This window comes from Saccopteryx leptura, chromosome 2 (assembly GCF_036850995.1).
Source record: "Saccopteryx leptura isolate mSacLep1 chromosome 2, mSacLep1_pri_phased_curated, whole genome shotgun sequence".
NCBI lineage: Eukaryota > Metazoa > Chordata > Mammalia > Chiroptera > Emballonuridae > Saccopteryx > Saccopteryx leptura.
In genome coordinates, this window is record NC_089504.1 from 288,540,054 (window position 1) to 288,557,834 (window position 17,781).

Consider the following 17,781-nt stretch of genomic DNA (forward strand, 5'->3'; position numbering starts at 1 on the left):
CTAAGTTTGGAAAAATAAAAATAAGAAAACAAAAAATATAACCTTGAGATCGCCAGCTTGAGTTTGGACTCACTAGGTTGAGGGCGGGATCATAAACAGAACCCCATGGTCCCTGGCTGGAGCAAGCAGTCATTGGCTCAGTTGGAGCCCCAGGGTCAAGGCACATATGAGAAAGCAATCAATGAACTATGGTGCCACAACTATGAGTTAATGTTTCTTATCTCTCTCCCTTACTGTCTGTCCCTCTCTAAAAAAAATTCCATAAAGAAAGTGAAAAGATAACCTACAGAATGAGAAAAAATATATGCAAACCATGTATCTGAAAAGAAACTTATATTCAGAATATATAAAGATTTTTTTTTCTTATTTTTTAAAAAATTTATTGATTTTTAGAGAGAGGAAAGAGAGGGAGAGACAGAAGGAGAGAGAGGAGAAGCAGGAAGCATCAACTCATAGTAGCTGCTTTTCATATGTGCCTTGACCAGGCAAGCCCAGGGTTTCGAACTGGCGACCTCAGTATTCTGGGTCAATGCTTTATCTGCTGTGCCACCACAGGCCAGGCCAGAATATATAAAGAATTCTTAAAACAATAAAAAGAACAAAAAACCCAATTAAAAAATAGAAACAGGCCCTGGTTGGTTTGCTCAGTGGTAAAGCATCCGCCTGGTGTGTGGATATCCTGGGTTTGATCCCTGGTCAGGGCACACAGGAGAGGCAACTATCTGCTTCTCCACCCGTCCCCACCCCGTTTCTCCTTGTCTCTTCCCCTCCCAGAACCATGGCTTGACTTATTCCAGCGAGCACACTGGCCTGGGACGCTGAGGATGGCTCCCTGGAGCCTCAGCCTCAGGCGTTAAAAATAGCTCGGTTGTGAGTGACCCTAGATGGGCAGAGCATCAGCCCCAGAAGGGGGTTGCCAGGTGGATCCTGGTCAGGGGGCATGTGGAAGTTTATCTATCTCTCTGCCTCTCTGGAAAAGAAGAACAATTTGGACATTTCTCCAAAGAAAATACACAAATGTCTCAATAAACACATGAAAAGATGCTCAACATCATTAGTCATCAAGGAAATGCAAATCAAAACCACAAGGAGATACCACTTTACACTCGGCAGGACAGCCATGATCAAAAAGTGAAACAATAAGAAATGTTGGGGAGCATGTGGAGAAGCTAGAATTCTCACTTATTGGTGGTGGAAATGTAAAATGGTTGCAGTCACTTTGGAAAATAGTTTGGCAGTTACTCACAAATTTAAAAATGAATTACCATCTGACTCAGCAATTCCATTCCATCCCAGTCCTAGGTACATATTGAAAACATATGTCCACCCACAAATTTGTACATGAATGTTCACAACAGCTCTATTCACAATGAAGAAATAGAAACAACTGAAATGTTCGTCAATGAATGAAAGGATAACACAAAATATGGTATATCCACACAGTGGAGTATTATTCAGCCATAAAAAGGAACAAAATATTAAGACATGCTGCGATGTGGATAAACCCCAGAAACAGTATGCTAAGTAAAAATATCCAGGTACAAAATCATCACACAATGTATGATTGCATTTCCAGGAACTATTCAGCATATGCAAATCTATAGACAGAAAGCAAACCAGTGGTTGACAGGGCTGGGCAAAAGAAAGGATGGGAAAGTGACTGCCAAAGGGTACAGGTTTCTATATAGGGTGATAGAAATGTTCTGAGTTAGACAGTAGTAATAGTTGTTCAACTCTGTGAATACACTAAAAACCACTGAATTATACACTTTAAAGCTGATATTTAAAAAAAAAAAAAAGAGTTGACATGGCAGTTGTATAGACTAGAGCAGGGGTCCCCAAACTTTTTATTATAGCAGGCCAGTTCATTGTCCCTCAGACGGTTGGAGGGCCGGACTATAAAAAACTATGAACAAATCCCTATGCACACTGCACATATCTTATTTTAAAGTAAAAAAACAAAATGGGAACAAATACAATATTTAAATAACAAGTAAATTTAAATCAACAAACTGACCAGTATTTCAATGGGAGCTATGGGCCTGCTTTTGCCTGAGATGGTCAATGTCTGGTTCCATATTTGTCACTGCTATAGCCATAACAAGTGATATGACGTACTTCCGGAAGTAGTACTATATGTGAGCAACGCAGCGCTTTGCAGCGCAGCCACATACAGTACTCTCACTGACCACCAATGAAAGAGGTGCCCCTTCTAGAAGTGCAGTGGGGGCCAGATAAATGGCCTCAGGGGGCTGCATGCGGCCTGCAGGCCGTAGTTTGGGGACCCCTGGACTAGGGCATCATTGTCCTGGGACGCTGAGGACCCAGGTTTGAACCCTGAGGTCGCTGGCTTGAATGCAGGCTCATCCGACTTGAGTGCAGGCTCACCAGCTTGAGCATGGGGGTCTCTGGATTCACTGAACCCAAAGGTCACTGGCTTAAGCCCAAGGTTGCTGGCTGGAGCAAGGGGTCACTGGCTCAGCTGTAGCCCCCCAGTCAAGGCACATATGAGAAAGCAATCAATGTACAACTAAAGTGCCACAACAAGCTAATGCTTCTCACCCCTCTTCATTCCTGTGTATCTATCCCTTTCTGTCTCTTTCTCTTTCACTAAATAATAAAAATAAATAAATAAATAAAAATAAATAAATAATAAAGAAATAAAGAAATAAGTAAAAGAGGATGCAGAGAAGGTCCTGGTGATGACAGACAAGGATGGAGGAATCCATGTATGGTAGGAGAGAGGCTCTCCAGGATGCTTCTTGACCCCTTCTTTTTTTCTTCTTTTTCCAAGTAAAGATCCCTCTGGTGACCCCTCTCTGGGACCAATGCTCTGCCCATCTGGGGCCATGCTATCAACTGAGCTATTTTTAGCACCTGAGGCAGCAGCTCCACAGAGCCATTCTCAGCACCTGGGCCAATGCGCTCAAACCTACCAAGCCATGGCTGTGGGATAGGGGAAGAGAGAGAGAGGAGAAAAAGGGGAGGAGGAGGGAGTGGAGAAGCAGGTGGGTGCTTCTCCCGTGTGCCCTGGTTGGTAATCAAACCTGGGACATCCACATGCCAGGCCAATGCTCTACCACTGAGCAAACCAGTCAGGGGTTTCAGACCCCTTCTTAAATGTGGGGACCATACCCACCTGGCCCTCAGGTAGTAGAGCAGGTGGTAGCCAATCTTGGGCTGCTTCTGATACAGCTCGGAGAGAAGGTCCAGAAGCAGAGAGAAGCTGCTATTGTCTTCCTGCATCTGGCACAGGTTCCTAGAGGTAGGAGATGGGAGGAAGGCGGCTGAGCTTCACCTGGGGCAGATTCTCCTGTGGAGCTTCTGGGGAGGCACTCTGTGCTCACTGTATATCCCTTCCTTCCTGGGAAGGTGGTCCCACTACCCCAGGACAGAGACATACGTATGCTATAGGGAGGATGGATGGCAGAGCAGTGTCTCCTACAACTGGACACTTACCTGAATATTAGGTACAGGGGCTTCCCCACAGATTCCTCCAGAGACCTGTAAGAGGAAAGTGATGTACAAGAGCCCACATAAATGGAGGGGGGGGGGGGAACTGCAGGCAGATACTGTGGAAGGCCAGCTTGAGGCAAGAGGCTGGCCTGCTCCTTTCCTAACTGAATGTAAATGTTCTCCTGCTCCAGGGCTGGGTCATAGAGAAAACAGGTTTCTTCTTTTTTTTTTTGTTTTGTATTTTTCTGAAGTTGGAAACAGGGAGGCAGTCAGACTCCCGCATGTGCCCGACTGGGATCCACCTGGCATGCCCACCAGGGGGAGATGCTCTGTTGCAACCAGAGCCATTCTAGCGCCTGAGGCAGAGGCCATGGAGCCATCCTCAGCGCCCAGGCCAACTTTGCTCCAATGGAGCCTTGGCTGCAGGAGGGCAAGAGAGAGACAGAGAGGAAGGAGGGGGGGAGGGGTGGAGAAGCAGATGGGCGCTTCTCCTGTGTGCTCTGGCCGGGAATCTCTTTTTCTTTTTTTAAAGATTTATTTTATTCATCTTTTTAGGATTTTATTAATTTTAGAGAGAAGAGAGAAGGGGAGAGGAGCAGGAAGCATCAATTTCCATATGTGCTTTGACCAGGGAAGCCCAGGGTTTTGAACAAGCGACTTCAGAGTTCCAGGTCAACGCTTTTCCACTGAGCCATCACAGGTCAACAGGTTTCTAACGTGGAACCACACGTGGGTTGTCATTGTTATTGAAAGTGAGATTTCTGCCCTTCAGAGGGAATCCAGGCAAGGTTCCAGTCCCACCTGAAGCAGCAAAGGCTGGGGCTGCAGGGTGCAGCAGGGGCAGGACACGTAGGCTAAGGGACTAGTCCACTGCCCCAGTACCCTCGACTTTCAATAGGACAAAATAAATCCTTATTTAAATGAATCAGCCAGTACATTTGAGAATAAAATCAGTTGAACAATTATTTTACTCAAGTCCTCAGCAAGGTGCCTCATGGACTCAGGTAATAAAAGCACACTTCTGCCTGACCAGGCGGTGGCGCAGTGGATAGAGCATCAGACTAGGATGCGGAAGGACCCAGGTTCGAGACCCCAAGGTTGCCAGTTTGAGCGTGGGCTCATCTGGTTTGAGCAAAAAGCTTACCAGCTTGGACCCAAGGTCGCTGGCTCGAGCAAGGGGTTACTCGGTCTGCTGAAGGTCCGCGGTCAAGGCACATATGAGAAAGTAATCAATGGACAACTAGGGTGTTGCAATGAAAAACTGATGATTGATGCTTATCATCTCTTTCTGTTTCTGTCTATCTGTCCCTATCTATCCCTCTCTCTGATTCTCTCTCTGTATCTGTAAAAAATAAAAAAACAAAAAAGTAAAAGCAAATTTCTGGCTCCCAAAGGCCTAGGGGGTGGGTCCGAATAATGAGCCTTACTCCTCCGTGACCTCCTCGGGCAGCACTTCCCCTCGGAAATGGGCTTTGAAGAGCTCCTGTAGGCAGGATGCAAGGACAGACAGCTGCTCCGAGTCAAAGTCTTCCTGGGTTGTGAAACAATGGAGGGGTATCACTACCAGACCTAATCCTTACTGCCCCCACTACCCAGAACCTCTGGGCTCATCAACTTCCATATCCAAGACAAACCAGCCCCTCTCCCCAGCAGAGAGAACACACTGGGTGATGGGAAGGAAGAAGTCAGCTACTGGGGGCAGGGGCAGGCTGTGCTATTTCCTCCTTACCTCCAGAACCTGGTCCACAATTTCCTGCATGACCTCACACTGGGCCTCTGTATCACTGCAGTGAAGAAGGGAGAGGAAGTCTCAGGAATGTAAATAATAGCAGAGGGCAGGACACATGCCCAGAGCAGCAAGCACACGCCACACACAGAGCTCTATGTGAATCCAAGCTCGTGTGGGGAGGCTGGGGGTAGAATCTGCTGCTCTGGGCAGAGGCCTATACAGAAGGGAAGTCCCCACAATCCTGCTTGGAAAGTCAGAGGCCCAGAACATATGGAGTGAGAACCCGGGGGCTAGGGAGTGAGCCTGCCCCACTGCCAGTCCATACCCCTCAACATAAACTGTAGAAGGCATCTCTCATGCAGATTTAACTACCTCTCCATATACCTACCATGTCCCCACCAACCCCTCCATCCTGCCACCCCAACCATGAGGCAGAGAGCCTGGGGCTGAGAACAGGGAAGCCCCTACCTGCCCTTCTGCAGCTGGAGCACTTTGTCCCTTAGGGACTCATCCAACTGGTCAAGGTAAGGGGTGATATCAACTGGCTCCTCCACAACAGTCTCCTTGATAGGGTGAAAGCGAAACTCTCTCTTCTTTCCTGAAGGGAGTGATTTGGGGAAGAAGTCACTTTGCCCAGACACCAGCAACAGACAGACCCCCTGAACAATGTCCCTCTTCACACACACGCGCGGCCCTGTGTGGGCACCTGAGCACTTCCCTGAGTGTGCGCATGCCCTAGCTCTGAGGTGCAGACAAGGCCAGGGACCACTTCTTTTTTCCCTCTTGCTTCAGTGCCAAGAGCAGGGCTCTGCAGCCTGCAGCCTTAGCCAGTATCCCTGTTAACAAAGCTAACTCACAGAGGCAGAGATGACTGAGAAACCACGGAGAGGCTACTCCTGCCAACAGGTCCCTCAGAGTTGACACACTCTGAGCTACCCTTGCTTCTAGCCTTACCTTTGCTGTTGAGATCTTCCTCATCATCACTGAAGGCTGCCTCTGCATTGTCATAGCAACTCTCATCCTTGTCTGACATATGGTTATCCATCTCCATGGAAACTGGCTCCTCAATTTTGACTTGGGAAAGAAAGACAAAGTGTTTGATGACCTACCGTGTCCTCTAGAAGAGGACATGCCCCCTGCTTAGAGGAGCCTGAAAGGCAAGTGAAAGAATAAGGAGTTCATGACCTAAATGGAATATGAACCCTGGAAGGATAAAGGTTTCATCCTCCCAACCCTCTAGGACTGCAGGGGATTCTGTCAGGAATAAACCAGCACAGGCCATGACTCCTCTATGCTCACTCAGCTCAGGATCAGTGAGTAGATAAGACCAAGGACAGTCCCAAGTACTCTTTAATTTAAAACCAAACTGAGAAGTTTTGCTGGGCTTAACCCCTCCGCCCAAACAAAAAATGTGTATGTGTGGAATTGGGAGCAAGGCTTGAGACCAAACAGGACAACCTTTCACTAAGGCCAGGGCCCCAGCGAAGGAAGAAAGAACATGGACAAGGCTCAAGTAAGGTAAACACATTCCTTGAATGTCTCTACCTACTAAAGACAGGTTAATAAGAGAAAAAATAGGAGTGAAGAGAGCAAGAGAGATTAGATTAGCGCCAAGTCAGGTAAGATTAGATAGAGGAGAGCCTAGGAAGACAACATGAAAACGAGTAAGACGAGAACTGGGGAGGGGAAAACAAACGGACAGTGTCCAAGCTGCATACGGATGACACCTAAACAGGGGCTCTAACCTGGGAGCCCTGAATGTCCCTCTCTCTTCTGAAGCAGGTGACGGAATGGGAGGGTTCCATACCTTCCACAGGTGGGCTGGGCGAACTGCAGAACTCAGGGAACTTCTCCCTCAGCATTGCCCGCAGCTCCTTATCCAATTTAGGGTTGTCAAACAGGGGAGCCAAATGCCTATTGGGGAACATGAATGAAATTCAACATCAGAGCTCCTTACTTCTTCCTTTTTTTTAAAGATTTTTTTTAATTAAAAAAGTATTTTCCGCCTGACCAGGTGGTGGCGCAGTGGATAGAGCGTGGGACTGGAATGCCGAAGACCCAGGTTCGAGACCCCGAGGTCGCCAGCTTGAGCGCGGGCTCATCTAGTTTGAGCAAAGCTTGAGCAAGGGGTCACTCGGTCTGCTGTAGCCTCCCAGTCAAGGCACATATGAGAAATCAATCAATGAACAACTAAGGAGCCGCAACGAAGAATTGATGCTTCTCATCTCTCTCTCTTCCTGTGTCTGTCCCTATCTGTCCCTCTCTCTGACTCTCTCTGTCTCTGCCACACACACACACACACAAAGGATTTTTCATTGACCTGGAATGCTGAGGTTGCCAGTTTGAAACCCTGGGCTTGCCCGGTCAAGGCACATGTAGTAGTTGATCCTTCTTGCTCCCCCCCGCCCCCTTCTCTTTCTCTTTCTCTCTCTTACTCTTAAAATCAATAGTCTTAAAAATAATAAAATTTTTTTACTTTTTAGCGGGGTAGATGATGACGGACAAACAGGGACAGACAGGCAGGCAGGGAGAAAGATGAGAAGTATCAACTCGTGGTAGTGGCATTGAAGCTGTTTTTTATTGATTGCTTTCTCATACGTGACTTTACCAGGGGGCTCCAGCTGAGCCAGTGACCCTTTGCTCAAGCCAGAGACCTTGGACTTCAAGCCAGCAATCTTTGGGCTCAAGCCAGTGACCATGGGGTCACGTCTATGATCCCACGCTCAAGCCCATGACTCCGCACTCAAGCTGGTGAGCCCATGCTCAAGCCAGCGACCTCGAGGTTCCGAATGTGGGTATCCTGTATCCCAGGTAGAGGCTCTATTCACTGCGCCACCACCTGGTCAGGCTAAAGATTTTTACTGATTGATTTTACAAAGAGATGAGAGAAAGGGATGGGAAGCGAAAAGAGTCAACTCATAGTAGCTTCATTTTAGTTGTTCATTGCTTGACTGCTTGTGGTATGTGCCTTAACCAGGCAAGCCCAGGGTTTCAAACTGGCAACCTCAGTGTTCCAGGTCAACACTCCATCCACTCTGCCACCACAGGTCAGGCCAAAGTTCCTCACTTCTCACTCAACTGGGGAGGTAAAGGGACAGGTCTCTGCTCAACCAATGTAACTGGGCTACACTCAGATTCTTAGAAATGGTCACTGGGGGACAGAGAAAGCATCTGAAGCCCTTTGAAATACTAAGGTAGGAGAGACATTTCTCTAAGAGTCAAGAGAACGTATGCCTAGCTGTCTGAGGTAGAAACAGTACTTTTCTTTTTTTAAGTGATTTTCGAGAGAGGAAGGGAGAGGAAGATAGGGTGAGAGGGAGAGAGGGAGGGAAAGAAAAAGAGAAACATCAATTTGTTGTCCCACTTATTTTGCATTCATTGGTTGACTCTTGTATGTGCCCTCCCTGATTGGAGAACAAACCCACAACCCTTGGTGTATCGAGATGTTACTCTAACCAACTGAGCTATCAGGCCAGGGTGAGACAGTACTTTTTATACTTCTCAAGGTAAAGGGTCAGCAGAGGGTTGGCAGTATCTGGATGTGCATCACCTAGTGAAAAATGGGAAAACAACCCTTCCCTCTCCCCACAGACACAAAGTCCTTACGCCAAGACCCGTTTCTCCACAATGTGATTGAGGGAGGAAAAGACACCCTGTCGCACATGACCCTCCAGTGGTGGATAGAAGTTGGGAATGATCTGGAAGGAAAGAAGGGGAGGGGAGAATGAGCACAGGGCTTTCCATCCAGTGTCCTGCTGAACTAGATCTGAAAGCTGTTTTTTTTTAAAAATATAGAACACTTTCTGAATTTGCGTGTCATACTTGCACAGGGCCATGCTAATCTCTGTATCGTTCCAATGTTAGTGTACGTACTGCCGAAGAGATCATAAGCTGCTTTGGTTTTGATCAGGGGACACTGAGTACTGTTGCAGAAAGGACTGAAATGTTCCTGACTGCTCCGGGCTGCTATAATGGGAAAGTCACTCTATCTGGCTGCTCTTCAAGGAGAACAGATTTGATGTTAAGACATCATCCCTGAGGTTGAGAAACTTCATGGAAACATGGGGAGACCCAATTGGAGATGGCAGGAATAAGAGAAGCATTCACTAACTTGGGAAATGGGATCTCTGACCACTTCTGTTCCCATAGTTAAGGGGCACTGGGAAGTCCTATTCACTGACCTAGAGGGGACACATACTTCACTCTGCTCAGCCAGGCTTGAGGAGAAAAGAGGGCAATGGCACTTACACGGCACATGAAGTCCAGAAGTGTGGCGGTGATGGCTGGGTGGGGCTTCATGGAGTGATGCATGACCAGGATGGCTGGCTCTGGAGAACGGGGGATTAAAGGGAGCCCCATATCAGAGTCTGTTCCCAGCTCCATAAACCGAGTGATCAGTATATATGAATGGCTCCAGAGACCTGTGTCTATCCCTGCCCCCTGTTCCCATGACCAGATCCAAAAGCAGACAACCCCCAAAACAGCTGGTAGGCCTCATCTCCCCTGTCTCTGGTATTCATCTTGGAGGAGGGAAATAGTAGGAGAGGAGAAACAGGATGTGGTGTAGCCTTTTTACTGCAGAGACCCCACCCCACTCCCCTGAAATCCAAGCATCAGGCTAAGGGAAAAAGAGGGTGGGTATGCTTGGCCTCCTCAAAACAACTTTCATTCTAGGTCAAGGGAGCACTGAGGAAAAACAATGGAACTGCTCCCAGATAAGCTGCCTCCACTCCACACTGCCCTGCAATTTATGACTGCTATTGTTGAGACCAGGGGGTGGGGAGGTACAGTGGTGCTGCTTGGTCTCGGTCACATACCTATGTTCATAATGCTATCCTTGTCTGGGCTAAAGAACAGCCAGTCGTAAAACAAAGCCAGCTTGGCATTAGAGGCAGCGACATTTGACTAGAAGAGAGAGAAAAAAAGAGGGCTAGTTTCATCAGCCAGCTCTCCTCCTTTCAGAAGCCCAAGAGATTCCAGTGCCCACAATTACTGCTCCATCTACGAAATTCAGTTCCTAGTGAGACAGGGTGGAGCCCTCACAGTGGTGAGGGACACCCAAGTCTATATACAAGTGTGAGTCCCCTGTAGTCTCACCAACCCAGGGCTGAGGCTCACCTGGGGGTTCACACCTCCAGTAGAATATGCCCTGATCCCATAAGGGAGACACTTGGGCCTGGGAGTCCCTGGTCACACCTGAGCTGACACAGCACTAATGTAAACCCTCGCTGGCCCTGCCAGGCACATTCCTGCAGGCATGACCCCCTAGGAATAAGTCTGCTGTTATATCTGAATCAGCACATTCCAAGGACCTTATCAGATGGGGAGCAGGAGCCTTGTCAAAAGAGGTCAGAGGGCAACTAGATGCCAGGGAACATACAGTTTCCACCCCAGCACGGGGGGAAAACACTGAGAAGGAGATGGCTCCACTGTGCGTTCACCACTTTTGGAGAAGTCTCCTTTTGATGACAAAAGGCATGGAAGTGAGGGTCTGAGGCGCAGAAGCCCTGGATCAGAGTAAAAACAGCCATATGTGGTTTCTGGAAGCTGGGATGCCTTGAAACCCAGGCTTGGGGGCTGGCAGTAAAGGCACAGATGAACCTGTTCAACCTCAAGTCCAGATGGGAAATAACGAATGCAAATAAATTTCTAGAGACTTGAAGGGGGGGGGGGGCAAAGGCTGAAATATTCAGAGCGTAAAAGAAGGCCTCTAGGGGTCATGGGGCTCAGAAAGTCAAGAAGCAGCATGAGAATATGTGGACGTGAGGGAAGAGGGACCTTCCGCCACCCCAGAGCCTCCATGGTCCAGCCTCTCACCGTGCATGTTGTCAGCAGCCAACCAATGATGGCCCACCGGGGCAAGATATCTGAACTCAGCACTTCATTAGAAGGGTGGACAACCCCACAGATGTAGCGAATGAGGTCACAGCGCAGAGACTGACTATCTGGGGTTGACAGGTACTGGCGCTGAAACCAATCCTGGTATCGCTTTTGTTGACCGAACCGCACCTGGGGGAGGGGATGTTGGCAGAAACTTGGAAAGGACAGTGGGGTTTCTGAGCAGAGGAAAATGAACACTATTCAACTCTAGGCATGAGCTAGAATAGACCTCAATCTCTTCCCACAATTTATTCATTAACTAATACTGTCTCTCAAGTCTCCCTTCCTTTGGGAAGACTTCTTAATTTAAATATTCCTTGATTTAAAATTTAAAAAATGCTCAAAGTCATGTGCCAGTGGTGCATTTATTCTTACCGCTGACCTGCTGTCACATTACCTGCAACTGCAGTCCACTTTTGGCTCCTTATTCCTGTGCTGGTCACTGATTCTCCAGTCAGAAGCATAATCCTTTAAGTGTTTGAGCTACTTATGAACAGCAGACAATGTTCCTTGAGAACAAGAGCTGAGCTTGCTCACCATTTAGCACTGACTGAAAGTTTTCTGACACAATGACCAACAGGATCACTATCCAAGGTACCTGGAACCTCAGTCCTTCCCCCAAACAGACTCTATGTGGTTATAAACAGCAACACTAATTAAGGAGAAAGATTTGGTTTTCCTCTTCTATTCCCCAAAATTCAACCAACACAGAGCAGAAGGGTTAAACACACCAAAAAACATCTATACCAACACTGTCCAACAGAACTATGTGCAATGTTGGCTGCAACTGAACACTTAAAATGTAGCTACTGCAATGGAGGTACTGAATTTTTAATGTTACTTAGTTTTAACTATTTAAATAGCAACACATGGCTAGTGTCTGCCACATGGGACAGCACAGATCAAGACAGTTCTCCTGGATGGCTTACGAAACATGTTCCTCAAGCATTTCTGCCGTAAGTCCATGTTTGGAAACCAAAACCCAGAGCTCTCTCCCTGAGAGCTCATGGTTCACCCAGAGGAACAGTGGGTTTTCCAGAATGAACATCCTCACTCTACCCTTTTATAGTACATTTCACACTTGTCAAGTATACTCTCTGTTTACAACTATTAGTTTAATAAGCGCTTTAGATAGACTGGAAGCTTCAAAGAACTGGAATTATCTCTTATTCAACATTGTATCTAAGTTCTTAGTACCCTGCCCCCAATGCCAGGTAGATCAAGGACACCCACCTGACCACCAGTGAGTAATCAATGGTGACAGACTAGAGGCTGAAGGAAGAAGCCTGTAGTGCCTGCAACATCTCCTGATTAAATAGGGGTGCTTACCCGGGAGGTCATGAAGAGGAGCTTAGTCTCCATGTCTGGGGTTAGACGACATGCTAGGAATTTTCGGGATGTCCTTGACTGAAGAAGCTGCAGGATACCTGAGTCAAGCATAAAAGGGAAAAGAGAGAAGCTTGAGGATCAGGAATGGGGAACTGGGGCCAAGTACTGATGGCCAGTGGTCTTGCTCATGGAAAAATTCTAAGATAAGACCAAGAGAGGTCAAGCATAGGTACAAGTGGGGGTTCTAACCAGCATCTGTATGTTCTACTCCAATGAACTACCATCCCCACGACCAAGATACATGAATTCTCTTCTACTGGCCATCCAGAGCTTCCTACTCAATTATTCCAGTTGGCAATGTTGGGAAAGTTAGGGGGAATTACGGGAAACCCTAGCCTCTCTTCCTGCTCCTGACGGTCCCATCACTGTGTCCTATGATCAGTGTGATATTGTAGCATAAGCATGAGCTCTGGAGTCAGACAGACCTGGATCCAAATCCTGCCTCTGACATTTACCAGCTATGTGCCTTTGGGAAGATTACTTCTTCCCAGAACTGTATTTTCCTTATCTATAAATATGGAAAGTAAATATCCATCTTACAGGGATGTCCTGAAGATTAAAAGAGTTAACATACATGTGCTTGACACACAGTGGCATTTAAAACGACTCAATACATGTTCAATGTAAGAGCTATAAAATATAACATAGAACCAGGACTTTCCCTCTTCTTTCTTGATTTTCCAGGAGCTAGCCTATGGCTTTCATGTTGTGGTTGTGTGTACACACACACAGGCACACACACACGTTCATACTGAGGTGAGGTGGGGAGTAAAGCTGTATCGTTATTGTTCAGACCATAAGCAGAAACCCAAGAAGGAGAAAGGGACGTGGAGAGGACCTTGAGAGAGGAGGCACACAGGGCCTCTTTCCTTCCCCCAAAGAGGATTTTGACCAAGCTGGGCCCTTGGAATTCAGAGGCAAGAATGCTCCCAGGAGCCTTCTCTTACAGGACTAATTCCAGTCCCTCTGCTGACTCAGTCCCACGAGCTGACCTCTGACTCCCCTGCTGGACTCAGTTAAGCTGGAAACTGGTCATCAGCTCACCTCCTGAGCCAAACATCTGCCAGGAGAGGGGGAGGAGAAGTGTCCCAGTTCTCTGTCTCAGTTTTTCTTAGGAGTAATGGCAGCTGGAGCTCGCCAAATAGGGGCTGTCTGGAAACCACACGGCTTGTTCGGTAGACCTGCCATTCCAACATACAGTTGTACTTGGCAGAGCCTTCCTGGTCCCAGGCTTTATATCTGACTGCCAAAACCTGTCCAACCCACTAAACTCTGCCCTCTTGATTCAAGCAGTGTATATATACTGACCTCCCAACCTCACAAGGACAACATACCCCAGCCCTTACCTGTGAACTGAGGACTCAAGGCCTGAGGGTTATGGATAATATCTTTCCAAAGCAGTTCAAATTCTGGTATCCTGGCAACATTCTGAAGTAGTCTTACGAGGTCCCGGCCGATCATCAAACATTCCATGAACTTGATGGCGGGGCAGGGGTGGGGGTATAGACAGGAAAGAGAATAAAAACATGGATTGTTTACCTGCTACAGGGAGGACAAAGGAGTAACATGTTCTAGGGAGGGAAGGAAAGAGGGTCGAAGAGATTATATGATTTCTTCTGGAACCAAGGGATTGGCTCCCAGCTACTGCAGGGAAGAGTGCTAGAGGTTGAGAACTGGTATCAGGGATGAGTGGTTACCAAAAACTGCTGAAGCCCTGCTGGCTTTTACATTAATGTCTTACCCTCTCCTCCCAGAATTGTTTCAATCCAGGACAAGAGAGACTAAGATTTTAAAAGGATAGGGTTGGTATTGCTTCATGGCCTTTTGGCTAAGGATCAAGTATAAAAGGACAAGATTGACAAACAGCTCCAGATACCTTACCCCAAAACAAGAGAACATTCTGTGGTACTGCAAATAATCTGTATCTGTGCTGTCCAAAAGGGTACCCATTAACCTCATGTAGCTAATGAGCACTTAAGATGTGGCTAATTCAGCCTGACCAGGCAGTGGCACAGTGGATAGAGCGTTGGACTGGGATGCGGAAGACCCAGGTTCGAGACCCCAAGGTTGCCAGCTTGAGCGCAGGCTCATCTGGTTTGAGCAAAAGCTCACCAGCTTGAGCCCAAGGTCACTGGCTCGAGCAAGGGGTTACTCAGTCTGCTGAAGGCCCGCGGTCAAGGCACATATGAAAAAGCAATCAATGAGCAACTAAGGTGTCGCAATGCGCAATGAAAAACTAATGATTGATGCTTCTCATCTCTCCATTCCTGTCTGTCTGTCCCTGTCTATCCCTCTCTCTGACTCTCTGTCTCTGTAAAAAAAAAAAAAAAAGATGTGGCTAATTCAACTGAGGAACTGAATTTAAAATTTTTGTCTAATTTTAATTTAAATTGCCATACATTAGAGAATATAGCCCTAGAATCAGTCACTGTTGGGAGATCTTATAGTGGACAATTCATAATCCCACCTGACCAGGCAATTACCTAGGTAGGTAGGTATGGGGGACGACAGGGTGAGCACACAAGGACAGCTTGTGTTGGTGGTGTACAAGTGTCCATGAACTGACCAGGAAAATCCTGAGGATGCCAGAGGGTAACAGGCAGCATTTCTTGGAACTAGAGTCATTCTACACTGATTCCCCTACCCTTTTACTGTCATCTGTCATAGAAAAATGAAAAAAATATCAGACTTTAAACCACCCCCATCATTCCAACATGACACCTCTGGCCCAGGTTCACTGTATAAAAATCATAGAGCTGTCCTGTCCTGGGCTTCACTCCTCCATGTTGTGTTGTCCTCACCCGTTCCCGAAGCAGTGAGATGCAGAAGTCCACTTCCTTCTGCCGCAGGGTCTGAAGCTGGGAAGTCCCATGGTGGTCCACAATGAGGCGGAGGTATGTATAAACGGCCATGGCAATGAGGATGCTGCTCTTCAACACCCACTCCCTGCAGGGAGGGAAGACACTGGCATCTGCACTGTCTACACCTCTCCACCCTTCCCAATTCACACCATACTTGGCTCCAGGACCTTATTAGAAATGTTTGACGATTAACACTGGTAATAGATTCTTTGGTTCCTTGATTGCTTGCTCATGCTATCTTTATCTAGGACTATCAGCTAGCAAAAGTGGGGACAATTCCTACTACTCTATTAAGTGCCCAGTAAAGATAAAGGCTGAGGAAGGCAGTTTCTCTTTACCACATTAACTACTCAGCTTCCAATAAAATAATTTTGTTTGTTGACTTACTCATTCAAACATTTACTTGTGCCTCTCATGTGCCAAGGATGTGTGAGGCACTACAGACGGAGATAGGCCATAGCTTCTGCATGGCTCAGATATGGGGGAAAACAGTTGTAAGCATCCCTTAGTCAGCAGTTCTTCAAATGCAGTCGGAGGACCTCTGGGGATTACCGAGATACTTGGAGGACCTTGGAGGCCTCAGAACACATTGTTCGAGCCCTCCAATCATGCTCCATTAGTGGCCCACCATGCCACAAACCTCTCCCTGGCTCCTTTTCTCTCTCAAACAATGAGTCACCTACCCTAAATCACAACCTGAAAAGAACTTGATTTTGGATGGCAACACCCATTTTCCCAGGAATTTAGAATTTCTCGGGGGAAAACAGGCTAATGAAAGAATCGAGTGTCCTGCTGCTTTAGAAGGGGTAGAAAGGCACAGTGGGGAAATTTTAAAAACTCCAACGCTGTCTCGAAGTGCCAAAATTGGGGAACTGTCTTCCCCAAGCAAGTAGTTTGTAACAGCTCTTGCACCTCTGCTGGAAGGAGGGAACCAGAGGAAGACTGGGAGTTTAATTAATCCAACCAGGGAACATCCTGATTCCGGAAAAGCTCCCAAGCTACCTAATTAAGAGGCTCCGGCCTTTTCCCGTGCACAGAGTGAAAGCAACAGCCAAGGACACGGGGGAGGGTCCCCCTCCCTGCCTGCTACCTTTTAATTCCACAGCCCTAGAAACAACTGGAAAGGAGGGAGGGAGGGAGGGAGGGAGGGAGGGAAAACGAGGGTGTGAAGGAGGACACTTTCAGACTTCTAGGGACTTGCACCAAAGGATGTATTTTGGAGGACAGAGAAGAGGTAGGACAGTTATCTGACACTTGTACAGACTGCACTCTAACTCAGTGGTCCCCAACCCCCAGGCTGTGGACCGGTACCGGTCCATGGGCCATTTGGTACCGGTCCGCAGAGAAAGAATAAATAATTTACATTATTTCCGTTTTATTTATATTTAAGTCTGAACGATGTTTTATTTTTTAAAAATGACCAGATTCCCTCTGTTACATCCATCTAAGACTCACTCTTGACGCTTGTCTTGGTCATGTGATACATTTATCTGTCCCACCCTAAAGGCCGGTCCATGAAAATATTTTCTGACATTAAACCAGTCCGTGGCCCAAAAAAGAGGTTAGGGACCACTGCTCTAACTGCCCAAAGGAGGGAAATTTAGCTTTAAGGTATGGGAACAGGAGGTAACTGACATCAGGAACAAAATGAGAAAAGGGATGGGGTAATGAAGAGAAGGAGAGAAGAAAGGGAGACCCTCTGACCAGGACACAGACCCTCTGCAGAGAGACCTAAGAGGAGCAGAGGCCTGGTAAAAAACGTGGCTAGGATCTCATGAGCTGTGCCACAGTACCAACAGAGACCGGAGGAAAGGCCTGCAGCTGGACGTGTGCCGAGGGCACTAGGGGGCACTGCACAACAGACTTGGCATAGCTCTCAAGCCTGAATGGAGCACAGAACACAGCCTTCTTTTTCAAGTGTGAATAAGGGCGGAGGTCCATTATTCTAAATGTAGGAAATATGGATTCTATTAGCCCTCTCAATTATTTGACTACTATGGTGTCCTCATTCAGAAAGAGACTCTGAAATCAAGCAATAGGAAAACTGAGGCCACAGGACTAAGAGGAAGGCCTCACCTCCAAACAAGTTCTGGTATGGAACACCCCTCATAAAATTTTGGTCCTTTACTTTGATGGGGAAAGAATCAGTTAAAAACCCAATATACCCCCTTACGCCCCCTCTCCCACCGGAGCCTCCAAGCCCTCTATGTAAACTCTAGCAGGTTGTGCACCTCCTCACCCCCACCTCTCCTGTGACACTTCAACAAAAGGAGAATGGGTTGGATGGAAAGTCTCGGAAGGGAAAAAGGGGGTACCTGCCAGCCTTGGGTCCTTGGCTGGCCCCATTCTGCTGAGCTCATTCTCCCCTCCCTCCCCACAAAGATAAACATTCCAAGGAGGTCTGGATCAAAAATAAACCCTTATCAGATGAAACTAGTTTTTCCTGGGCTCTGAGATTATTTCAGC

General features: G+C 47.3%; 1 protein-coding gene and 1 pseudogene across 1 annotated transcript in view; both read right to left on the reverse strand.

Moving 5' to 3' along the window:
* INTS3 (integrator complex subunit 3) overlaps nt 1–17,781 on the reverse strand; it is a 51,576-nt gene that overhangs the window by 7,818 nt on the left and 25,977 nt on the right. Inside the window, exons 7-20 of the mRNA XM_066362442.1 lie at nt 15,256–15,400; nt 13,801–13,930; nt 12,395–12,492; nt 11,003–11,194; nt 10,003–10,090; nt 9,434–9,513; nt 8,792–8,883; nt 6,993–7,099; nt 6,140–6,259; nt 5,654–5,783; nt 5,186–5,240; nt 4,884–4,987; nt 3,460–3,504; nt 3,140–3,259 (exon numbers count right to left, since the gene is read on the reverse strand). Coding sequence (XP_066218539.1) covers nt 3,140–3,259; nt 3,460–3,504; nt 4,884–4,987; nt 5,186–5,240; nt 5,654–5,783; nt 6,140–6,259; nt 6,993–7,099; nt 8,792–8,883; nt 9,434–9,513; nt 10,003–10,090; nt 11,003–11,194; nt 12,395–12,492; nt 13,801–13,930; nt 15,256–15,400 — 1,506 coding nt within the window. The remainder of the gene's footprint in view (nt 1–3,139; nt 3,260–3,459; nt 3,505–4,883; nt 4,988–5,185; nt 5,241–5,653; nt 5,784–6,139; nt 6,260–6,992; nt 7,100–8,791; nt 8,884–9,433; nt 9,514–10,002; nt 10,091–11,002; nt 11,195–12,394; nt 12,493–13,800; nt 13,931–15,255; nt 15,401–17,781) is intronic.
* On the reverse strand, nt 8,971–9,071 carry LOC136396535 (U6 spliceosomal RNA; annotated as a pseudogene).